This window comes from Phocoena phocoena, chromosome 17 (assembly GCF_963924675.1).
Source record: "Phocoena phocoena chromosome 17, mPhoPho1.1, whole genome shotgun sequence".
NCBI lineage: Eukaryota > Metazoa > Chordata > Mammalia > Artiodactyla > Phocoenidae > Phocoena > Phocoena phocoena.
The window spans coordinates 875,585-900,860 of NC_089235.1; the positions used below are offsets into that span (position 1 = coordinate 875,585).

Consider the following 25,276-nt stretch of genomic DNA (forward strand, 5'->3'; position numbering starts at 1 on the left):
AAAGACCCAACGCAGCAAAAAAAAAAAAAAAAGATACAGGCACCCTAATGTTCATAGCAGCACTATTTACAATAGCCTAGACATGGGAACAACCTAAGGGTCCATCGCCAGATGAATGGATAAAGAAGATGTGGTGTACATACACACACACGCACACACACACACAGACACGCACACACAATGAAATACTGCTCAGCCCTGAAAAACAATGACATCCTGCCATTTGCCAACAACATGGATGGACCTTGAAGGCTACAAGAAATAAGTCAGAGAGAAAGACAAATACTGTATGGTCTTATTCATATGTAGAATCTGGAACAAAAAACAAACCAAGCTTATAAAAACAGAGAGCAGACTGGTGGTGAGGGGTAGGGGATGGGAGAAATGGGTAAAGGGGGTCAAAAGATACAAACCTCCAGCTATAAAAGAAGTAAGTCCTGGGGTACAATGTACACATGGTGACTGCTGCGTATTTGAAAGCTGCTGAGAGAGTAGAGCTTGCAAGTTCTCATCACAAGAAGAAAATGTGTAACTGGGAGGTGACGGATGTTAACTGGATTTATTGTGGTGGTGACTTTGTAATACATACAAACACCGAATCATTACCACGTACACCTGAAACTAATCCAATGCTATACTTCATTTATACCTCAATTAAAGAAAAGAGGAAGGCATTTAACACTAGTGGACAATGTCTGCTGAGCAACAGGCAGGGAAAGCTCAGATCACAGGGGTGAGAGCTCACCTGAAACTCACACTCCGACAGAGGGTGCTCGAACACGGGACTACGGAAGTCGGGGCTCACGCTGGTCATTTCAAGCAGAAAATCTGTCGCTAAACTTAAGAAGCGCACTTCTATCTTCGGGGAATATAAGGAATTTAGGGCCAGCAAGCGGTCCAAGGTGTTGGACGGCAACCTAGTTTCGTGGCTCCAGAAGTTCCGAATCATTAATCTGAAGGGCAGAGAGGAAAGAAGAGAAGGAGGCCTGTACGTGTGCCCAGCAGGGAAGGCATCTCCTGCCGCCCCCCCACCGCCCCCGCCCAGAGCTCAACGCAGGGCAACCATAGGCAAAACTGTGTCAACAGGGTAAGCTGACTTACAAACAATGTATGTGCTGAAGGGGAGAAAGATTCCAAAATGTTAGCATTATTTAGCAAGAGGTGAAACTAGGTGGTGTTATTCTCATCTCTTACCTGGCAAGTTTCCAAAGATGAGAATACAACATTAGATATTTTGAAACTGAGAAAACATTGAAAGAAATTACATATATAGTCCTTCATTGCCTTGCTAATAAGACAATTCACTCTAAAAGTCAGTGCTATACAATATTCAAAACATAATATGAATATAAAATATTCAAACTATTCTGGTTAAAAACCAGATTAGGCTTTATAATTTGTGAAGGTTTAAGAAATCCAAATACAACTTTTAATGAATTAAAAATTCCAGCACAGTTAAAAGTCCGCTGATATACAGAATCATACGAAGAAGTCTACACTGCTCCTTATGCAGTGTAACGTAATTAGCCCTCGGGGGAACAACTAACTGTCCTCTCTCCACGTGTGATCACCCTGGAGCGCCCTCCAATTTCCAAGGCTGCAAACATGTCACCCGATACTGATACACACAGTGAGACCTCACTCTGGGTTAAATGGGAAACAATAACCCACTTTTTATTACAGATTTCTCATCTTGAAATGCTGTACGTCACGGCACAGCAGAGAGAGTGTGAACCCGCGCCACTTTTTCAAGGCTTTTATGTTAAAGTAACGTGTCAGGATTTTTAGGTCTTAATGTGATTTGAAATACATTTTTATCACACACTATGGAAGCAAGAGGCAGAGAAAATGCTGATACTGCAAATGTGCTTCCAACACCTCTGAAAGACCCCACACTGGCCAAGAACGAGACCCCCTGAGTATGCCCGCCCAGCCCAGCTGTTGCAGGAGGGGCACATACTGAAGGCCGGGATTCTCGTCGGTCAATCCTTGGATCAACACGTCTTTCGCCAACTTGAATACTTCTTGGGAGTCATCATCTGCCTGGCTCTCTGGATCTCTGAGAAAAGTGACAAAATGACAAATCCATTGATGCTCCTTCTGTTGCTTTTGTTCAACCCCAAGAGCACTGTCCAGAATTGAAGAAACAAAACCTGCCTCTTCCCGCGAACTTCCAAACCCACCCTCCGGCACCTGCACCCTGACACGGGCCCTTGGTGCGGCTGGGGGAACAGGGCCACAGAGGCCCCATGAGGCCCCATGAGGAGTGGCGTGGTCGCAGCCCCAAAGGAGGAAACATCCCAGCAGCCCCTTTCCTTAATCTTGTCAGACTGTAAAGGGATAACTATGGAAACAAGTTACACTTTCAGCTCAACCCATAATGCCACGCTCTGAATATTTCCCACAGGTAACACAAAATCAATTAAGGTAAGGATATATTTCAATACACTAAACTTGTTTCAATTATTAATGACATATTTTTAAATACTTTATCATTCATCTTAATCGTTCCAGACTGCTAAAGGCACCCAAACGGTCCCCCAAAGACTGCGCCGTAAACTGTCAGAGCGGAGCTCACCGGTAGTTGTCGTGAACCCACATGAGGATACTGTACATCTGCTCCCGGCACAGAGCGGAGGGGTGAGACAGGAACTCCGCCACAGGGCTCAGGAGTCCCCGGAGCTCCACGGGCTTCAATCTTGCCATCAGCTTGTAAATTATGTCCAAACACACTTTCTGTCTCTCGTCGTCTCTACGGTAAGAGGGATTTTTAAAAACACACAAATTCGACAGTTGTTATTACTAGACTTTCAGATATGACAGGTAACTTTTTCTTTTTTGTGATGTTCTGTATTTCAAAATATGATATTAGGGCTTCCCTGGTGGCACAGTGGTTGAGAGCCCGCCTGCCAATGCAGGGGACGTGGGTTCGCGTCCCGGTCCGGGAAGAGCCCACATGCCGCGGAGCGGCTGGGCCCGTAAGCCATGGCCGCTGAGCCTGCACGTCCGGAGCCTGTGCTCCGCAACGGGAGAGGCCACAGCAGTGAGAGGCCCGCGTACCGCAAAAAAACAAAAAAATATATATTATAGGTAATACTACACTTATATAAAAATTACATTCTTGAAAATAATTATCGCGGGCTAGATTATTAAAAGTAAATTAACAACGTGGTATCTTGCCTGGATCCTAGAATAGAAAAAGGGCGTCAGTGAGGAAACTGCTGAATGCAAATAAAGTCCAGCCTTGTTCACAGACATGTACTAACGTTAACTCCTTGGTTGTGACGAACTCACCGTGATTATGTAAGATGGGGAACCTGGTGAAAGGTGTGTGGGAATCCTACGTACTATCTCTTACCTTTTCTGTAAAAATAAGATTATTCCAAAATAAAAAGTTCATTTTCAAAAACCCGGCAATGTCAAACAAAATAAGCTAAACAGAAAGGATGTTACGACTTTAAAAAATGGCTTCAAGTGCTAGTCATGCACTGGCGTGTCAAGCAGGGGGTTAAGTGCAGCCTGGGTCCTGACGGTGCACGCCTGCTTCCTCGTGTGTCTACCTGCTTAAATAAGCACCAGTTGAATGCTCTATACACAGCAGATACTTAGTAAGCACTGAATGGAGAAAATCAGGACACAACGACACGGTTCATCACTATGGAAAAATGTGCACACAGGCAAGACGAGAAAAGACACAGATGCAGAGGGAACACACACTCACGTAGCGACAACCTACAAGTGCCTTGAGTGGAGGGGAACGGCTGAGCAAAGGGACGTTTTACGAGCCAGCTGCATCCGAGGACGCACTCACCTGTGCCTCATGAGCTGCGCGAAACCCCTGCTCTCTAACTGCAGGTACAGGTCCGCCCTCTCGTCTGCACGACACAGCACCACCTCCAGGCAGAGCGTCTTCATCACACCGTGGGCCCGGGGCAGCAGGAGAAGCACGGAGCTCATGAACCTGGGCAGCGGGCAAGGTCGGTGAGGAGAGGTGGTGCTGACCCCCACCACCACCCCCCATACCCCCCCCCCCGCCCCGAGGCAGGAGCAGGGAGGCGGCGCTGACCCCCACCTGTCGGCGAGAGGAGGGAAGTTCTTGGCGGCTCTGTTCAAGCACACGATAAACTTGTCCTCCGCTGTGTGCTGATGCCGCTTCAACTGCTTTACCACCATTTCACACACAGACTCCTCCAGCGTCTGGAAGATTAAGCTTGTCTCAAATACACACCAGGTGGGAACTTCGGTTAAGTACAGCGTCACAAGGTGGAGGCCCCGGGGGGCTCTGAGCGCTGGGCACCTCCAGAGGCTAGGGGGCTGTGGCCACACGCCAGGCATCAGAACGATCAAGATTATACTTCCTTCTGACACCAGAACGCTGCCCGCAAGTCACTTGAGAAGCTGAATGAAAACCAGCGACTCAACGGTGCTTAGTGTTCACGTCTCTGGTCAAACCAGTTTCAGAGAACTCGAGCTGCACGTGCCCTGCCCATCCCCCTGCACCTGCCTTCCCCCGCCACAGGTCCCCGGCTCCCCCACAGCCTGTGCCCACCAGGGAGTAAGTGCCCAGCCATAGAACACGTGACCCTGACGGCATGGAACAATGAGGGGGCACAGGGGTGCTCGGGAGCGGAGCCCACGGTCCAGGGGCCAGGCTGGTCCATAGAACACGGGACCCTGACGGCATGGAACAATGAGGGGGCACAGGGGTGCTCGGGACCGGAGCCCACGGTCCAGGGGCCAGGCTGGTCAGTGGTCAGAACACGTGTGACCCCTACTTCTGTGTTCCACTCTGCTTTCCAAACTTCTACACTAAATCAATGATGCCATTTTATATTCAGAAAAGAACTATGTAAAACGAGAGGGTTTATCATTCCCATTAAGTTGAAATTTAAGTCATGAGAGATTAAGCCCGGGCTCTGCCGTAATGTGCTCCACCCATGGTGAAAATTAAGCGTATTATGTAAATTGAAACCCACCATTAAAGGACATTAGGATCGTATCGTTACAAGATTGTGAATCTGAATATGTTTTTATTTTACAAAAATAGCTAGTAGTCCCGAAAATAAATTATAAGTGAAGTTTGATTTTCTTGGCGGGGGGGAGGGCGTTCTATTTCCTTTTAGCTTAATTTAATTTTGCTAAATGTTCTAAATCCAAATAAATGCCTTACTGGTGAAATGGGCAGGGGTCCAATATACTGTGGGCGGCCTTGGTGCCCTCGAGACGCCCTGGCTTCTCCCAGGCCGCTCCTCGTCCTGGCTCCTTGCAGGAGGGGAGGGGACTGGAGACAGGAATTTGGGGACCACGAGCAAAGGCAGTTCTCAAGCCGTGAGGCCGGGGGAGAAGACACGGCAGCGAAGGAGAGGGCAGAGTGTCCTGCAGGCAGTGACAAAGGGCCGAGGACTGGTCCAGCGTGCCATCCTGGGCAGGCTGCAACCCGGCGTCTTGTCACCGTGGGGGACAGCTCTGCAGGCCCCAGCATGCTAAGCCACGGGGGACAGACACACGGTAGTAAGTTACAGCCTGCCATTTCCATACAGGGCCCACGCGGTTCTACGCACGTCTTAATGATAACTTATGGAGAATGTGTGCCGCACGTTAGAGACGCAACCAGGCCCTTCCCACAGTCGTGCAGAGTGGGCAGGGCAGAGATGGAGAGCCCTTCCCTGAGAAGCCCTCTCCTACCCAACAGCTACATTACGTCCAGAAGTACAAGGGGAGGGCTCTAGCCGTTTACTCCGCCCGAACCACAGCAAGGCTCTACCAGGGCAGTTTCTCCAAAAGGGACTCCTGAGGCCAAGTTCAGAGGAGTGAAAGCTGCTTACATACTCATATCCTGATTTTTACAATAAAAAGAAAGTTACCACCTTTACATGCTTTGCCAAGTTTCCAAGAGTCCGAAATAAAAAAAAAATCACGTCTTTTTAAAAAACTGAGCACTGTACATAGTAGGAAAGAGAGTAAAATCGTAATAAATCCAGAATGCCCACTTTGGTTTCCTAGTGTAGAGGCTACAAGTATCAAGGGCCGTGTCAAGTCAAAACTGAAAAACGAGTATTTATATAAAAGTGCACAACACACTCACCTTCTCTCTCCCGGTGAGGTCTCGAAGAATAAGTCCCAGAACTTCTGCTGCTGCCGCGTACACCTCTTTATATTTGACAAAGGACATGTTGTTGACCAGAGGCTGGAAGTATCTATGACAAATGTAGAAAGTAAGTAAGCATAACACCACCCATCCCGTCGTCTGACAGAAGCGTATCACGACTTTACTCCCCACGCCCAGAGATGAACGGCACCTGAACAGGGGCCCAGAACACCTGTGCGGCTCCAGGTGCAGAGGCACAGAAGCTCTGACACAGCCGTGGAGGCTCGGCCTGCCGGGCCTGCAGTGAAATCAGCTGCAACCTGAGATCTGACCCCGTCAGAGGTGTCTATACCACAGGAGAAGGACACGCAGAGACCCGGGGGTGGGGGGGATGCTCCCCAGCCTCACGACAGCAGGACGTGAACTCAGAGAAGTCACTTGTCCAAAAGTTAACCACTTCCCATTGACCCTGTGTTGGGCCGCACGTCCATCCGTGACACCAGGCGACTGGCGCCCCCGGTGCCGCAGAGGCTGACCCTGGAGGACCAACGAGAGAGCAAGAACTTCCAAGAGACGGGAAATGTCGGCAGACATGGACTCGACCAAGCATCCAGCTCTGCACGGACCCCACCTCCTCTCTGTGCAGTTAGGACTGTCCTGCTAAAGCCCCTCCATGTGGACCCCCCCCCCGGGCGATGAGGGGCCGGAGGCTGCAGCGGTGGCAGGGCCGCAGCGAAGGGCAGCAGGGCCCGGCCACCTGCTTCGTGGTCATGACGCTGACGTGAAGGCTCTCCAGAGCTCATGCTGCTCTCAGGAATCAAGGGTGAAAATGTCACTTCAGAAAATAACAAAAAGAGCTAACACTTTGTCTGCCAAAACTACGTGAAAAAATCACACTAATTTTTGAAAACTCACTTCCCTCATTCACTCCACTAACATATTTCTTCAAAATATTTTTAACATGGGTCCGAGTCCTTAAATTTACCAACATTAAACAATATTCCAGTCTCCAGTCCGATTCAGGTGCACTCTAACCAAAAACAGAAACAAGCCGAAAACGACACTTACCTCACACTTTCTATGCCACATTTTGGGTCGTATGGAGGCAGGTCGTTGGCCATTACAATGCCTAATAACTGAATTCCTATGGAATTGTCTTTAGAATTAGGGTCCTTACTGGAAAACTTTTCAAACATTAACCTGAAACATGAGCATAAAGGAACAGTATAACGTGTCACACGTAAGAAGCCGGAAGACAAACATAAAACTTTCTGTGGCTAATTTCAGGGTAAGAAATACTCCTTTTCCCACCCTCGTGGTCCACACCCAGGCTGCTCTGCCTTTGCAGCACAGGCACTAAGTACTAGTTACCATCTAATTGCTGGTCCTAATCTCACCTCGGCTGACAGCTTCCGGCAGTTTTAGCTTGCCCCAGGTTGTGCCCGGCAGGAATCACCCCTGGGGGGCAGCGAAGGGCAGGGTAAACCCCACACCAGCAGGCGACGTCCGCCCAGAGGTGCTTCTAGTGAGGAACGCGGAGCCTGCATGCATTAGTGGCAACGCTCCACCTGCCTGTAGGTTCCACTTCGGATCACATTCCTCCTTCTACCCATTCAAGCAACTTTCACCGTAACCATCGCGCACAACGTGCTAGGTGTAAAAGACCCTCAAACGATAGCGCAAAATCTAGCCAATCTATACCTGTAAGGGATGGATAAGCAATCCTTCCAGCACTCAACAAGCGTCTTTATAATTTCAAGGTTATGTCGAAACACAGCTCTTTTTTGATGAAAAACGTGTTTCATTAGAAAATGAAGCAATCGATTTGCTAACACTTCATCTTTGGGGACCCCCTAAAAAGGTACAGAAATTCTATGTAAATACATAGCACTGCATTCTGGGAAAGCATTTTTTGACCCGAAAGTCGATTTATAAAAGAAAGCTGGCATTCAGTGAGGAGTCTGCTTCGTGGTTAAAAGCCACCTGTGCGACTGTAACTCGAAGGCTTTACCTAGCGGGCCTCCACCCAGCAGGCGGAGAGGCCACCAGGGCCCTGCAGCACCCCTGCCCCCGCCAGACACTCATACCCTTCCGAGGGCCTCTGCTGGGACCTCCCTATGCGGAAGATGCCCCCCCCCCCCACCCACTGCGTTCCTCCCAACCCCAGGGTCCCACCAAACTGCTGGAGCCTTTCCGCTGGGGCTCCCTCTACCATGAGATGACACCCACATCTGTGCTGGCCCCCTGACCCTTGACCGGGGAGGCTGTTCCATGGGGTGCAGGGAATGGGTGTCATGGGGAGGGAAGACGCGCTTCCTCTGGTTTCAGCCTCTTGCTCAGACTATTGCAACGAGTGGTGAAAGGTTCACTGTGACTTTCACCCTGGCTGGTGCTCTAATCAGTTATCCTGACACCTGGCAGCTCACTCTCCCAGCCCAGCTGAACGCCTGACGTCTGCATCAACCTCTTTCAATGGCTCCTCAGTTAGACTTGGTTTGCTGCGAAATGAGACGGGCACATCCCGACACAAACACATGGGACAGCTCCGTGGACACACGTTATGTTTAATTAGGGCCATCCCAGGACATCTTTCCATGAGGACTCTGGACACTGTTAGTGCTGATGTCTTTAAGCCAGCGGGCAGAGCTCCAGCACACAGACCCGCACTACGTCAGGACTGGCCGGTGCCCTTCTCCAGGGGCACTTCCTTAGCAATCTCAGCCATCACAGGCCACCGTCACACTCTGGGAGCAGGGAGGCTGGCAAGACGAATGCCAGAGGCTCGTGACCTCAGTCAGAGGAGGCCTTTTCCGAACCTCACACTCAGGGTCTACAGACGTTTATTTTACACATACTTTTAATAAACCAATGATCAGTTTCCAAGTTCCTAGCAAGTTAAAGCAATAAGCAAAACAGCACAAACACCTGATAGCTTAAAACTAAAAGCAAGGCTGGAGGAATTAACGAAAGCAGACCGAACAAGACACAACTGAGGCAGTAAAACGAAGCCGCCTGGGACAGCAGCAGCGCAGACGGGCATGACCCAGGCTGGAAACACTGAGGACGGACAGGAGCCTGGATCACGTCCAGCGCTGCTCTGGGAGAGGACACCAAAGGCGCATCTGCTCTCACCACAGGAGTTGCTACTCCCGTCCATGAAAGAACCGTGGCCACGATCTCAACCACCATGTAGTGGATCCCGCCCCCAACGTTGTTTTCAGAGACCACCAGCTGCAGCAGGGGGCCGATCCAGTGCTTCGCGTGAGGCCGGAAGACCTAGGTGAGAGTTCAAAGGTCACATGTCACAGGAATGCCCTGAGTAACCAAGATGTGAGTTCAGGAACGTCATTCTACGTTACGACTCGACCTAAATTCAAAACAGGTGTAAATGCCAACAAGTATGCTGCTTAATTCGATGAGATTCTCAGCTGAAGTCTTTCCTCATGGGTCCTGAAACCACAGCTCAAAGGAAACGGATTCTTATTGATCTGCTCTTTGCTTAAAACCCTTCTGCTATACCTACGCTCGGAGAAATAAAAACGAAGGCATGCTACACCAACCTCTCCCCATCTGAGCAACATGCAGCCCTGGAGGATCCTACTTTTACCGGCTGCGAATGCACAGGGTAAATTAGAAAGGAGAATATAAAAATTAGGTGCATGAGGCTAATTTGTTTTTTCACTTCTTCCCATGCTGTAGAAGTCATTCTGCTACATACTACACATGCCCAAGATCTCTGAAATCCAAAGCATCTCCATATACTAAATTCCATTTAATCTATTTCAGAAATTGCAGACTGAAGTGTAACTCAGACTATCAACCTTCTTCCCCTCTGCCACCTTCTTTTCCCAAATGTTTTCTCATCTACTCTCACAGCTTAAATCTGTGTGGTCGCAAATTGTTTCTGATCATGTACTCCATAGGTTAAAAAAAAGTTTATACTCTCCACGTATGTCTACTGGCTTATTTATAAATTTAAAATATAAACTTCTTTCCTATATTATTAAACTGTAAGAAAAGGATAAATTTAAGGCTCAAGCTTTAAAAACAGCTGTAAACACAAGTTCTCATCTTTCGTTCCACAGGACAATGGGCCCCCCACTGTTCCCGAGCTCTGGGAGTGTGCGATGCTGCAGGGCCACCTGCAGTGATTCCAGGGGTACCTCATGCCACACGTGTAAGCACAGCTTAGCAGCCCCCTTATCGAACCAAAAACCAGACACCAGCTCCCTTCTGCCAGCCATCAAGTCAGCACCTACAGCAGCACCAGCTGGAAATCATGTGTGAACCCCAAGTACTGTGGGCTGAACTGTGAGCCCCAAAAGGATGCCGAGGTCCTCCTAACTCCCCGTATCTGTAAATGTGACCTTATTTAGAAATGGGGTCTTGGAAGATCGTCGAGTTAAAAAGAAAATCATCAGGGTGGGCCTTAACCCTAAGTAACAGTGTCTTTATGAAAAGGGAAACTTTTACACGAGGCAGGTGTGCACACCGAGGGAGAAGACCACCCACAGGCCAAGAGATGCCCGCAGCCCCCAGCGGCTGAGAGAGGCCCAGTCACAGCTTCAGCAGGAACCACCCAGCCGACACCCTGGCCTTGGGCTTCTGGCTCCAGCGCAAACAGGCTCGTGGTTTCTGTTGCCTGAGCCCCGCAACTAGAAATCAAGTGTGACCCTGAGGGAGGGGCCCTGCTGCAGCCCCAGGCCAGGCCTCTTCTCCGCTTGAGGGCCTTGAGGGGCTTGCCGTCCGCTGCCTGGGAGGGCCCTCCTCCCAGCCCCCTTCAGCAGCTCCCTCTGCCTTTGCACAGCCCCCTCTCCAACGGATAAACACAGCAATGATATGAGTTACCGGGAATCTTTCCCCACTTTCTTTGCTGCTGTAAACCAGGAAGGCTGGCAGCCGTAAGAAAACTGCCAACACATATACTTCCTAACACAGGTCACTTCTAACTCGAAAGAATTTAATTTACGTGTTTTACAAGAAAATGACAGAAGACTGATGCTGCGCAAATGACACAAGCTGGCGAACTGACTCAGAGAGTAACGCCACGCTCTGACCCTTTACGTCTTTCTTCACTGTGGGCATTTTTTTTAAGTAGATGCATGTAATTGCAAAGAATTTTTAAAGAAATCATAAATTACTTACTTCCTCTGTATTAATAACAAGCTTGGCTAAGAAGAGACGGATATTTAATGATACTGACGGATTTCCTAGTTTGTCGTGAAGAAATTTCATCCATGGAGGAAGACTTCTTGGCACTGAACCCTGAAATAATACACTCAAAATTACTTCAGTAAGGAAGTGGAACCAAACAGCTTCGTATTTTGACACTATGAGACAACAATGACAGGGCAGGAGACGGGTGACAAGACATCACGTGTCTGAGACAGAACCCGGTTTAGGCTTCGATGTGAACCGCTCGCTCTCAGCGTGACAGGGCGAGCAGCGGCGAGCGAGACCAGGAAGATCAGCGCGCCTGCGAACCCACACTGCAGCCCCGGCTTAGCCCAGGCACCTCTTCTGGCCGAGTGGCCTGCAGCCTCTGCATGTGCCGCACCAGGGCCGCCATGGGGGCCATGCACTCGTGCCGATTTAGCTCGTCCATCTCCAGCTCCAGCACGTCGCCTGGGACCTCGGGGTCTGGACGCTCCTGGGGAGGGAGAGGCCGGTGAGGTGGCGGCCCACAGCGCGCTGCTCCGAGGAGAGCTATCACGCAGGGGACCTCACGTCTCCGCGTGTCCTCGGGAAGTACCCCATCCCCCCGCCCCCGGCCACACTGGCTCTCCTCCAGGCTCGCGCTCAGGTCAGGGTGTCACTGCAGACACCGCTGCTTCGGACCAAGTTCAGTCGTGTGCATCCTGGCGGCCCAGACCCTCTACATCTTGAGAGCCGCAGCCTGCATCATTCTTCGTTGCCACTTTATATAGAAAGTAGAGCTACTGAAGTAGAATTATAGAATAAATTTTTACCGATTTTTCTCAGTACTTTGAAAAACTCTGTAAACTCCTTAATTTCCCCTAAAATTTCAATCAATAATAGAACAAAACTTTTAAAACATTCTTGATCCTTTTTAAGAAAAAAGAGCAGGAATAATCATTTTATAAGTGTGATGCTGCACTGAGGTTTTACATACACGTATGGTGTATTTCACACACACACAACTGATCTGGGTGGTTCCTAGCACAGATGGCTTCCAGGAAAGAACAGCGTAAGAAACGCTGAGAGCACAGTTTGGATAAAGGTCAGCCTAGGCTACTAAATGCTTGTGGAGAGTGGGCAGAAAAAGGAATAAAAAAGGCCCTAGTGAATTCCGTCATTCTGTCTGCCCTGGTGGCAGTAACTACTCCAGAACATCTCCTCCCAAGACGGACAGCCCTGGACACGTAGTCCTCTCACAACCTCCGTGCCCGTGGTGTCTGGCCCCAGGCGATGGGTAACGTCTACAAACTGGGGCAGAAGAGAGAGGCGGGGTGTCACGGGTTAGTGACAGCAGGCTCACTCAGCACCGAACAGTAACCGACACACACCCAGGGTCACGAGAGATGAGAGAGACAGGCGCACCCAGCAAGCCCCCCGGAGAGGGGGGAAAGGAGTGCGTGGCCACGGGCGGCCGTACCTGGGCCCATTCAGCACGTGGGCAGCCAGAGCCACCGCCACGCAAGGGGCCGCTCACGGGGCGGGCCGCCTGCAGAGCTGGGACGGGGCAGGGGGTGGGAGGCGGGGTGGGGTTGGGGGGAGGGTTCCCTCTGAAAGAATGACCAGCGTGAGGTCAGCCCAAGCTAGAAACGGAGTGCTGTGCCGGAAAAGCCGCTCCGTGAGCTGTGGACGACCCCGTGAGCTGCTGGACCCCGGAAGACAGACTGAGCTCAACCTCTCAAAGCAGCCGTCAGACCCAGTGCACCCCCTGCCCGTCACCAGAGCCCACCCTTCAGGGAGGAGGCTCTGCTCAGGCCGGGGCACTGACAGCAAACACCCCTCCGGGGGGCGGGGGGCAGGGGGAACGGACAACAGTCAGCCAGCGCGGTCAGCTCTCTCGGGAGGGCCTCACGCAGCTCTGATGCAAACACTGACCTGACCGCGGGAGGAGCCCGGCTAACGTGAACCCGCCCTGCATGCTGGCGGGGTCAGACGCTGAACCCCAGGACGAGAGGCCGGCGCCCTGCCACCCCGAGGCTCCCCTTGCCCCCCAGACAACAATGTTCAGTAATCACCCGTCTCCAGAAACGGCCGGCGGTGGACTGAGGGTCTTGGGAGCCATACGAGTAGCTCTGAACTCCAGTACAAAAGTCGAACTGACTCATCTCCTCACTCAGGCTACTGTCTGCCAGATACGACAAGGAAGACATATAACACGGGCCGCCTGAAGCAAAAAGAGAAGGAACTACATTTACTCAAACTAGTGAGAAATGGGTTTCTCTACGCTCAAGTGATACCCGGATACCTGCACCGAAGGCGTTAGTCAAACCTGTGGCTCTCACTTACCACCCGGATCCACAAGCAAAGAGAGCCCGGGGGGACCTCCTTGCACTCTGTCCCCACTGAGCAGTTACTCTCTGTGGCAAACAAAGGCATGAAGTCGAACTAGATCCGGTTTTTGGATGTGATGCTAACAGAACTTCTTGCACTGAAAATTCTGATGATGTACACTCTGCCCATAAAGCCTAACGTAAATGCTGCAAGAGATAATACTAAGAACTAACTAATTCAATGTAAGGAACTTAACTGGTCCAGATTTTATCCTCAAATCAAGAAGAAAAAAAAAGCTATGAAGAAAATTAAGCAAAAAATTGAAACCAGGAGCGTGTGGAGGGAGAGAGAGTTGATTCTAAACAGGGAGGCTAGGAGAACTTCCTTTAGAGGAAGGGGCCATGCTGGCCTCTGGGGCCGAGATTAGTCCACCTAGGGGAACAGCACAGCAAACTCCCTGGGACGCAGGGAGCAGACATGGGTATAGCGGGGAGGTGGGAGCCGATGTGAGGTCTGGAGGAGAGGAGGGGTAGGATGGGACTGTACTTTCACACAGGGTTCTGAAAGTATCTAAATAACACACAAACATAATCCAAAAACAAGCAAATAAATGCAGGTCAATCTTGCTTTTGTTAAAAAAGCGTACCAAAAAAAAAAAAAAAAAAAAAAGCATACCACATCTGAGCCCCCTCTGGCCACCTTGAGATGTTTCTGTGCTGTTAAAGTTTAACTAACTGCATTTCTTTCAAAGTACAATTCCATTTGCCACTTGAAAATAAAAATTTTCAAATTCAGTTTCAACGCTGGGGTATTTAAAGTATTGTCTATTTATATAACAAATACCAACTACTGGCATCTTTCTCATCATTTTGAAAACGTCCTACCTGAGTCCCCGTTTGCTGCTTCCCTGGCTTCTCTCCTAATTTCCATGTACCTCTTCTTTCTTTCCATAGGAACCTATTAGGCAAAAACAGACAATTTAAGATTTCTTAGAATCGTGGTCACATATTTTCTATTTTAGTAGCAATCTGGCAAAAATCACAAATACTAACTTTTAAGCAAAAACTTTAACGAAACTTAAAAGCACTGAAAACCCCCTACAAAGACAGGCGGGCGCCCTTCAGGAAGGCCCCCCACCCCAGCCGGGTGCCAGGAGCTGGTGCCCCCCTCGGGCTCTGGGACCCGCGTGGGCTGCACCCCTCCAGCCACAGGCCCGGGGACCCGCCGCCTGCACTTATAAGCCTCAGTTCCCTGGACTGCAGTCATAACAGGTCACAGCACCTCACGGCTGCGGCGGAGTTCACAAGTAATGCACGGTTAAGTGTCTGAAGGCTTAACGGACGTGTGTGTTTATTATTTCATGTCTTTAGTTCTCTGAACACAGGCCTAGAAAGAACTTCCCAGTCTTGTTCCAAAAGGGCTCAAGGCGGGAAGCAAACACTGGCCTGAACCTGTGAGCCACCAGGCAGACTACGAGGGGTGGAGGCCAGAACACCAGCCGGCTCCCCAGCCCCCGCTCACTCTGCCCACCCTCCCGCCCACCGGGCTGTGAATGGCTGCTGCCCCCCAGCCTCCGCTGAGCTCGACTGAGCCTGAGCTTGGCTCCTTTGCCAGAGCATCTTCCCCCCAAGACGTCTGCTCCCGGCGCCCGAGATGTGCCGACCCTCCCACCAGGGCCCCCAGGGCCTAACCCTATATCGGGGTGGATCTCAACATCACTGACCAGAGGAACTTCAGAAAACAACTTCAGGGATGTGTCCTAAGAGCTCCTTTCAGTGGCATTTTCTCTCCTTTACAAGTTGAGGGAAAACCCGAGTCATGACCAATTTTTTTGTAGTTGCCTGAGATTGTATCTCCGGTCAAACTGTAAGAAGCTTCCAGTGTTTACAGCGTACAGCAGACGTGAGTACTGGGCAGTTAATGTTCAGCACAACGTGTGTGTTTCTCTATAAGCATTTGCTAAGTGTTCGTAGCCTGGAAACACCACGAAAGATTTCACTCACCTCCACTTCTATGGGAAACGTGTAGCAGCGCTTCAGGTCTATCAGATTTTCAAAAATGAGCAAGTTCTGTGAATGCAAAGCCCCACATGAAGATGCCTGAGTGCCAGGTGGTGATATCAGCCGGGCGCTGACGCCACCCCGGGGTCCCGCCCTCCGCATCCGCATGCAGGGCTGGAGGAGCACGCCCGCCGCGGCTCGGGGGGCGCAGACCCCGGGCAGCCCGGCCGGCGGTCGGGAGGGGCCTACCTTCTCCGGCTTCTCACTGAACAGGAAGCCCTGGTAAAACTTGAGCTCGGTGAAGACACAGCGGATGGCGGCAATGGCGCAGTTGTAGGCGGCACAGTGGTACAGCCGCCTGCGCTCCAGCAGCTGGGCCTCCCCCGCCATGTTCTCCGTGAAGGCGTCGTGGCACAGCCTGCGGGCAGCCGGGCAAGTGTCAGTCCATCCAGGGGGGTGAGCCGGCCCCACGGGCGCCCACACCTACTGGGGCTGCAACAAGCCGGGTGGGCAGCGGCCCAGCCTGAGGGGCAGGAAGGGCTCTACCAGGCGGGGCCTGAACTGACCCTGGGGAAGCAGCATGCGGGCACTGTGAGGGCATGGAGGGGTGGCAGTGGCGGAGGCAGGGGTGGCTGCCACACCCAGGAGCCCGGTCTCGCCTGGCTGGCTGCGGCCAGCCACCGTGAGCACGGTGCGGTCAGAACACGGCCACCCCACATCTACGCTGCTGCCAGCTGCTCCACAGGGCCCAGGAAGCCAGAGTGGTTACCGCCCAGCCCTCGAGGGGAGAAGCCTGCCGGCCCCTGCTACTAGGACGAGGTCCCTCTGAAGGGCTTCAGGCTGGGAAACAAAACAATCAGGTTCCTATAACATATGGACGGTCACTCTGGCAGCGGGGCTGAGAGCGGCAGGCCTCGGGGTAGGGAGACTTATTACACAGGAGGCCACTGAAGCGCTTCACCAGCAACCCCAGTGCCACACGAGCCACTGGTTCCAGGAGCCCCGCGGACATAATCCACCAGCTCTGGGGCCGGCAGGGTGTGTGCAGAGGTTGAAGAGATTCAGAAGGAAAAATAACACAACCCCCAAGACGCTCATGGTGACAACGTCATCCGCTGAGGAGGACACGCGAAGAGAGGGTTGGAGAAGCTGAAGGTGAGCCTGCAGAGACCTGGCACGCCGGTGCCCGACACTCAGAGGAGCCTCACCAGAAGGCCGGCTTCAGAGGAAATGGATCTGACTACTTTACTCTGTGCGTTACGAAACGTCTGCTTAGAAGTATGTGACACTCCTTTAATTTTGAATGATAGAAAAAATAAAATACACTAAATCCCTCCTTACTGTGAATCATACCACTAGAAACATATCAAGCTATTGAGGGAGAAAAGACAGTAGGAAAACACAGTAAAAGAAAAAGCTTTACTCTGCATAGAAGATGTGTCTAGGATAGAACGTTACCCAATAACATGCTGAATTAATGTCCATCTAAGTAGTCTGTACATAGGAAAACTATAAAAATTCGTTTAAACATTTATTCACATTATATACATGCGTAAAAATATACGCATCACAAATATTAACAAATTAAATACAATCCGAAATTAAGTAAACCCTTACTTGATGAGGGTCTTTGTAAGCTCATTTCCTTCTGGGACACGCGGGCCGTGGAACACCTGATTAATTTTAGATTCCTTGGAGTGAACATCACCTTTCGGAAGACGAGAGTACATCACATCGAGCAGCTTATAGTAGCCCATCTTCTTGGTGATTTGAGTATCAAAGGAAGATTCATTCAGCTAAGAAAAGATAACATGAAAAGTATTTTACTGACTAGATGAAATTTAACACTCAACGCCCTTTACATTGAAAATAATTTTAATAAAGACGTTAAACCACTTCAACAAGAGGTAGCCCAAGAGCTAAAACGTGGATGTAAGTGTTGATGTGTTCTATTTAGTGTGGCAGCAAGTACTGACTTCACCTCAGTGAAACTCATTTGGGACTTCTGGCCTCCAAAGCTGTGAGAGGATAAACTTGTGTTCTAGGCCACCGAGCTTATGGTAATCTATTACGGCAGGTTAAGGAAACTAATACAAATTTTGGTACCAAGAGCTGGAGCTTTACTGCAACAAATGAAAAAAATACGTTAAGTGGCTTTGGAATTGAGCAGAGGGTAGAGGTAGAAAAAATGTTTGCCATGTATGACAGAAAAGGCCTAGCTTGCCCTGTAGAGACCACTGTTAGGAAATATCGACATTAAAGGCACTGCTGGCGAGGACTCAGAAGGAAGTGAACAGAAAGCCAATATTGTCTTAGGGAATGCCCATCACCACAAACATATTTTTATTAGAAATACGGACATTAAAGTAGTTGCTGGTGAGGTCTCAAAAGGAAGTAAGTACCAGATTTTTGGAAACTGGAGGACAGAGGATCCTTGGTAGGCGGCTAACAAGAAAACTTAGCTGAACAGTCTTCTGAAGTTGTGCGGAAGGCAGAACTTGCAGGCCGTGCACTTGAATACTGGGCCGAGAGGATTTCCGAGTAAATTTGCTGGAGGTACTGCCTGGCTTCCCCTCTGCCGCTTACAATAGAATGTGAGGTGGGAGAAATTACTTGAGACAGAAACAGTCAAGCAAGAAGAACCAGAACTTGATGACCTGGGAAGTTCTCAGCCCGTGCAGACTGTAGAAGACGCTAGCATCAGGAGACTGGCTGCTGGGAAAGCATGCTTCGGCGAGAAGCCTGAGGGCATGGCTGAAGAAACGAAGCCTGTGGCTCACGGCTGCGCTCGGCCACCTCACAGAAGCCGCGCACAGGGAAGGGACTCTCCTATCTCACAGAGGGAATCTCCAGAATGAGCATGAAAGAGACAGAAGGTTTCTGAGAATGTTACACCAGATGAACTGAAAGGGACAGAGACAAAATGAAATGGAAAAAAGGATGCTGCACTCCCCAAATTCTACAGGCAACAAACAGACAAAGCTACTCAGCTGCAAACACCTGCTAACCTTCAAGAAAAAAGAAGAATGACTCCAAGGATGGAGTCTCTGCCCAGAAGGCAGAGCACCAGGCCACAGAGCATTATTCCCAGGTCTTGAAACCTAATGGATTTGCCCAGCCAGATTTTAAACTTGCTTTGGAAAACAGACTCCTTCCTTCCATTTTCTCCTATTTGGAACAGGAGCGTCTATAATTATCATCCTACACCTGTCCTACCACTGTGTTCTGGAAGCAAATAACCTGTTTTCTAGTTTCACAGGTCCAAAAATGGACAGAGTTTGGCCCCAAGATGGATCACACCCAAAACCTGCCCATATCTGGTTTATATGATTTAGATGATGAGATTTGGGACTGGTGCTAATAATATTTAGATGAGGTTTTGGACTTAAAAGTTGATGTTGTAATGGGTTTAGACTGTGTCAGGCTGAATAATAGCCCCCAAAAGATACCCACATTCCAATGCCTCAGACCTGTGACTGTTACCTAGTACAACAGAAGGGATGAGACAGGTGAAATGAAGCAAAGGATCCTGAGATTATCCAAGTGGGCCCGAAATGCAATCATATTTACAGGCAGGAGGCAGAGAGAGATTAGACAGAACTGCGGAAGCTGGAAGCACCTAAATGTCCATCGACAGAGGAGTGGATAGAGAAGCTGAAGCTGTGGTGCACAGATATGATGGACTACTACTCAGTCATGAAAAGAATGAAATAATGCCATTTGCAGCAACACGGATGGACCCAGACATAATCACACTAAGTGAAGTCAGACAAAGACAAACACCACATGTATCACTTATATGTGGAATCTAAAGTATGACACAAATGAACTTAGTTACAAAACAGAAACAGACTCACAGGCACAGAGAACAGACTGGTGGTTACCAAGGGGGAGGGGAGGCGGAGCAGATAAATTGGGAGTTTGGGATTAGCAGATACAAACCACTACACATACAACAGATAAACAACAAGGACCTACTGTATAGCACAGGAAACATTCAGTACCTTGTAATAAACCATAATGGAAAAGAATTTGAAAAAGAACAGACACGTGTACATGTATAACTGAATCACTTTGGTGTGCTCCTGAAACTAACACAACACTGGAAGTCAACTACACTTCAATAAAAGAAGAAAAATGGCGGACTGTTTAAAACAGAAGAGGAGGACGACAAAGCCAAGTGACCTGAGAAGCACGGGAAGGGGTACCGTGGCCACGAGCCGAGGGGTGCTGGTGCCTCTGGAGGCTGTTGGCAGGGCGAGCAGTCTCCTCCCCAGAGCCTCCGGAGCAAGTGCAGCCCCAGGAAACGGTTTCCGATTTCTGGTCTCCAGAGAAAATACAGATTTTCTGATTTCTATTTCTATTCAGGTTCTGATTTCTAGTTCTCCAGAGAAAATAAAGGCCTGTGGCTCTAAGCCACATCTGTGGTCCCCTGTGACAGCAGCCTGAGGAAACTAACGCACACACCACGTGCCTGCAGGCTGAGACCAGGACATGGAGGCGACGCTCCCTGAGCTGTACACGCCCCTGACTGAACACATGGCAGTTTCTAACCACACTGACCATGGAGACCTGTCACCTCTTATTAACATTCAATTTAATAACAGACTACGATACCTTTATAAATCTGGACTTCAACACATCAATGGCATCCACCACAATGCTGCTAAAGAAGTCTCTCAAAGCACTCAAGTCACAGTGCCACAACAGAGTGAGGAGAACGCGGTCCACAGTCGCTTGGCGGGTGACGCTGGGAAGGTCATCCCTCCTGAACGTCCCGTACACACTATCCAGAAGCCCTAACTGTGTTGCACATGAACTCCTAAGAAAAAGAGAAAATCACAGGCACATTCAGGCTTGCAACAAATATTTCATGACGGCCTACGACATTACAAGCAAAGTGAACGCCAATGACTATGAATCAGAAAAATAACTTTAAAGATCATATGTATAGAAACCAGGAAATGCAAGGAGCATTTATACATAGGTCATGTTATTTTAACTCATCCCCAGAAATCCTCATGCCTATTTAGGCATTAGGAAAAAGAACTTTTTTCATTTACTTTCAATATGGTCTTTCTGGAAGGCTTTGGAAGAGACTCAGCCTCGACATCATCATGTATCCCAGAACCTGAAACTCATGAATCCTGATCAGACAATTCCAGCCTCTTCCTCAGTAATGAACCACCATTCCTACTTGCCAGGCAGAGAGAATTCAGCTGGCCCATTGTTTTCTCATCTGGGTAACACGGTATATGAATGATCACGTATACGAGTCCGTCTATACATCTATTAATTAGGAATAGCGTTAGCTTCCCCGCCTATAAAAATAAGAGGTTAGGACTGAATGATCATTAAAATCCTTTCCAGTTCTAAAATCTCGACGCTCAGAAGTTAGCTATGACCCAGAGCAAAAATACTGGATTTGAACGTCATTCAGTCACAAAAATGTGAGGTTGCAGGACACCACTAGATCTACATGGGCTCTGCAATATTCATCTGGACACTGTCCTAGATTTCCGTTCTCTCAAGGAGCATCCTGCTTTGAGCAGTGGAGACGCACAGCCCTTACACAGAAACCTAAAGGAAAGAGGAGGGAAAGAAAAAGAGCATAAATGGGCCAACAGATGGTTTACTGAAAAGTAAATGCAAATGAGCATTAAATATATGAATATATGTTCCATTTTACTCATAATAAAAGAAATACAAATTAGAGCAACACTGAGAAAGCCTTTCTCCCCTATTAACACTGGAAAAAATCCAAATGTTTGACAATATACTCTATTGGCAAGACTGTGATGAAACATACTTTCATCCACTGCTGGAAGGAATGCAAATAATACAGCCTCCAAAAGGGGATGTGGTGATATCTAGCAAAGTCACAAATGCATTTACCTTTTCACTCACATTTACAAATCCACTCCAAAGCTACACTGGCAAAATACAACATGACATGTGCACAGGGCTATTCACTATGCCATTATTCTCATCAGCAGAAGACTGACCAAAAGCCCATCAGTAGGGGCTGCTTCAAAACACATGGTACTTCCAAACAGTGAATAATTACACAGTTGTTTAAAAAACAACAAAAAAAAGGAAAGCAGAAGATCTCTACGTGCTGATTTAGCATGATCTGTAGAAAACATGAAGTAGAAAAAAAGGTGAAAGGGCAGAAGACGACAGGAGCGGGAAGCAAGGCTCCTGAACGTAGCGCGTCACGTACTTCTAACGTTCGAATCACGTATGTATTTTACATATTCAATGAGAAAATTAAGTCAAAAAAAGAACACAAAAACTTCTAAGCTCTGAAAATGAATTAAAGCATACCTAATGAATTGGTATAATAACTGCACAATGAAAAACACTTTCAAGTGATTCTGGAACACAAAATTTGACTGTATATCCTCAGAGAATATATTCTAAGTAAATTATAAATAAAATTTAAAATGTTAACTTCATCCAGCTATGATTATTCTTAGTAGTAATACTGGTAGTGTTAGTTTTGAAAATATTTTATGTGTATTATAGGATAAAGCAATTAAATACTGGTGAAATGTTATTAAAAACAACACTGAACAGAAAAGAATTAAAATCTACAATGTAAGGGAAAAATAATAAAAGTAATAAAAAGCCCATAATGTTAAGATTGAAAGGAAAGTATCAGGATATTTTTCTTTTCCTTAAAACAAACAAAACTATTCCTCAGTACAGCACTAACCAGTAGTAGTGCTATAACCCTGTAGCACTAAGTTCACTGAGGACCCAGCCTGTGGTCTCTAGGTGCCGTTTCACGGGGCTCTCTAGAGAAACAGCTTGACTCTGGGTCAAGGTGAGCCTGCAGTGATCTGCTGAGCCAGAAGACATGTAAAAGACATCAGAGATTAAGGAAGGCTGCCCAAGAACCTAGGAGCCGGCCGCCATGGACTCCCACTGCCACAGATGGGAACAGTGTGAACATAAAAAAGAATAACAACTGCCACTGATTGAAATTTACTTCTGTTTTGTTTTTAAAAGTTCTAAAATTGAAAAATATTAACTAATTTTCACAGAGACAACTGTAGCATTGGAGTAAGTTTTAGAACTGGGATGTGAAAAATCCTCCCATTTTGTCTCTCTTTTTCAAAATTGTTTTGGCTGTTAAGGGGTATTTTGCATTTCCATATAAATATTGGGAACTGCTAGTCAATTCCTGTACCCAAAAACTGAGGCTTGCTGGAATCTGGATATGGAGTGCATTAAACCTAGCAATTTGAATAGAACTGTCATGTTAACAATATTGCATCTTCCAACTCATGAGCATGGACCATCTCTCCATTTACTTAGATCTTTAATTTTTTAATTTCCTTCAGCAATAGGTTGTAATTTTTGCTGTACAAGTCTTGTGCTTCTTGTGTTAAGTTTATTCCCAAGTGTTTTATTCTTTTTGGTGCTATTATGAATGGTATTACATTTGTAATTATAGTGTCAAACGTTCTCTGTTCATAAACAGAACTACCACTGACATTAGACTACTATGTATTCTGAATCCGACAAATTTTCTATGATTGTTTATTGGTTCAAACAGTTTCTTGTAGATCTTTAGGATTCTCTGCCTTGTGCCATCTGTGAGTAGGAACAGTTATACTTCTTTCTTTCCAAGTTGACTGCCTTTTATTTCTTTTGCTTGCCTGACTGCAATGGCTAGAACCCCCAGGACTATGTTGGATAAAAAAGAACAGACATCCTCGCCTTGTTCCCAACTTTGGAGGAAAATTCAGTCTTTCACTATGAAATATTTTGTTGGCTACTGGTTTTTCACAGATGATCTTTTCCAAGTTTTATCATCGATGAGTAAATGAGCACTGGATTTTGTCAAAACTTTACCTGCATCTACTGAAATAATGCACTCATCGTTTTCAAGGACAGAGATGATAATCTCCCACAGAAATAACACACATATGGTTCCTGGAATCCCAGACTAGGAATGACTCACTTTCTGGCTATCTTCCTGAAAGTGGATTGAAATAATTCTTCCATCACATGTTGTTGCTCCCGACAAAGAATCTCTGTCATCAGCTCCAGCAACACGGGACTCTGCGATAACTCCAATGCATCCAGAAGCTAGAGAAGAAACACACACCAATAATAATGATGATGATGATGATGATAATTGCATTGGATTTGTTTTTTGACAGTTCAAATAAAAAGGGAAAGCAAATTATAACAATTCACAAAGATTAACAAATGCTAATATATGTCATTTTTGCAGCTATGGAATGCCTGGCATATAACAATGTTCATTAAATATTTGAGTTTTGATTCTCTAAAAGTTTTGCAGATATTCTTCCTCCAACAGTGTTTGGGGCCCTCTCTTCACCTCCACGACGCCTCTCCTCGGCTCTGGGCCCTCTGGGGGCGGCAGCGTGCGCCCTTCACACCACCCTCACTGCACAGCACACACACTCCAGGCTGTGGGTCCAGTGTTCTCATCTCACCTCCCATCTTCCATCTCCATGTCCTTTTGCTCTACTCTCTAGGAGACAGCTGCAATCTTATCTTCCATTTGGTGAAGGTTTTTAAATTTTTCTTTCGTGTATTTAATTTCCAAGAGCGCTTTCTTGTTCTAGTTCATGCACTTGATATACTGTCTCTCCTCTCTGAAGCTGCTCTGAACAGTCTCTTCGACATTCTTATCTCGACTTGTTGCCTCTGCTCCCTCTGAGTTCCTTTCTCCTGTTGGTTTACATCTTTCTTAGACTGGAAGCTTTCTTCAAAGGTGCCGCGACTGTCTGCACTTGCATTTACGTTAAGGGAAAGTACTAAAGATCTACCCAGAACCTTTGTGGACGTGACAACCATCTGCTGGCAGATCGCTGGGGAGCAGGAAACTCAGATGGTACCAGCATGATGGTGCAGAAAGAACACAGCATACGACAGAGAAATGAGGAGGTTACCACGTCAACCAGGCCACCAGATGCGAGGTTGCTCACAAGGGGACGTGCACGACACCTGCCTCCAGGTGTGGGGTTGTTGCCAGAAAGGTTAGCCTGAATCTCACGGCCAAGCTTGAAGCCTAACTTCCAGTTTAGAGGAAACACAGAGGGTGAGGAAAGCCAAAACGCACCTCAAGGGAGCAATCAGACAAACAGGACAGCATCCGAGAGACGCGCTCGGGCTACTTCCAAAACCCAGTGTCGCAGAGAAATAAAAGGGATGGGGGTGAAGCAGTCCTGGATTTAAAGACACCAGAGACATGACATTCGAGCCAATCGTTACTTAGATCCTGTTTTGAAAAATCCAGCCAAACACAGGGACATCTGGAGAAACGTGACCATGGACGAAACAGCACAAGGTCTGAGAGCAGCGAGAATTTTCTTGGGCCTAGTATCAGCGTGGTGCCTGCCTCTCAGGAACTGCTGCTGAAACATTCAGCAGTGAAGCACCAGGATGTCTGCAGCTAACTCACAAGTGTTTCAGTCAAAACACACACACACACGCACACACAGACAAAGCAAATGTGACAAAAAGTTAACTGCTGAATACAAGAGATGGTTATATGGATGCTTGTGTACTATTCTTCCAACTTCTCTGCATGTTTGAAAGAAAAAAGTCATATCAGGGTAGGGAGGAGAGAACCCATGTGGATGGGTGGTTTGTAAACAGCCTTTCCGTGTGGCTGCGTGGCTTCTGTACAGGATGGTGACTGGGTCCCACAGACCAGAGACCCAGGAATGAGCTGGAA

At 48.0% G+C, this 25,276-nt stretch overlaps 1 protein-coding gene across 2 annotated transcripts in view; it reads right to left on the reverse strand.

The window, feature by feature from the left end:
• The window catches only part of PRKDC (protein kinase, DNA-activated, catalytic subunit), a 149,203-nt gene that overhangs the window by 48,288 nt on the left and 75,639 nt on the right, over nucleotides 1-25,276 (reverse strand). For both annotated transcript variants that reach the window (XM_065895584.1, XM_065895585.1), the window contains exons 40-57: nucleotides 23,528-23,655; nucleotides 20,173-20,377; nucleotides 17,173-17,351; nucleotides 15,805-15,973; nucleotides 15,559-15,624; nucleotides 14,440-14,512; nucleotides 13,300-13,448; nucleotides 11,604-11,738; nucleotides 11,234-11,353; nucleotides 9,221-9,364; nucleotides 7,790-7,941; nucleotides 7,157-7,288; nucleotides 6,086-6,197; nucleotides 4,073-4,197; nucleotides 3,812-3,961; nucleotides 2,579-2,752; nucleotides 1,961-2,059; nucleotides 746-953 (exon numbers count right to left, since the gene is read on the reverse strand). In XM_065895584.1, the coding sequence (XP_065751656.1) occupies nucleotides 746-953; nucleotides 1,961-2,059; nucleotides 2,579-2,752; nucleotides 3,812-3,961; nucleotides 4,073-4,197; nucleotides 6,086-6,197; nucleotides 7,157-7,288; nucleotides 7,790-7,941; nucleotides 9,221-9,364; nucleotides 11,234-11,353; nucleotides 11,604-11,738; nucleotides 13,300-13,448; nucleotides 14,440-14,512; nucleotides 15,559-15,624; nucleotides 15,805-15,973; nucleotides 17,173-17,351; nucleotides 20,173-20,377; nucleotides 23,528-23,655 (2,520 nt within the window). The remainder of the gene's footprint in view (nucleotides 1-745; nucleotides 954-1,960; nucleotides 2,060-2,578; nucleotides 2,753-3,811; nucleotides 3,962-4,072; nucleotides 4,198-6,085; nucleotides 6,198-7,156; nucleotides 7,289-7,789; nucleotides 7,942-9,220; nucleotides 9,365-11,233; nucleotides 11,354-11,603; nucleotides 11,739-13,299; nucleotides 13,449-14,439; nucleotides 14,513-15,558; nucleotides 15,625-15,804; nucleotides 15,974-17,172; nucleotides 17,352-20,172; nucleotides 20,378-23,527; nucleotides 23,656-25,276) is intronic.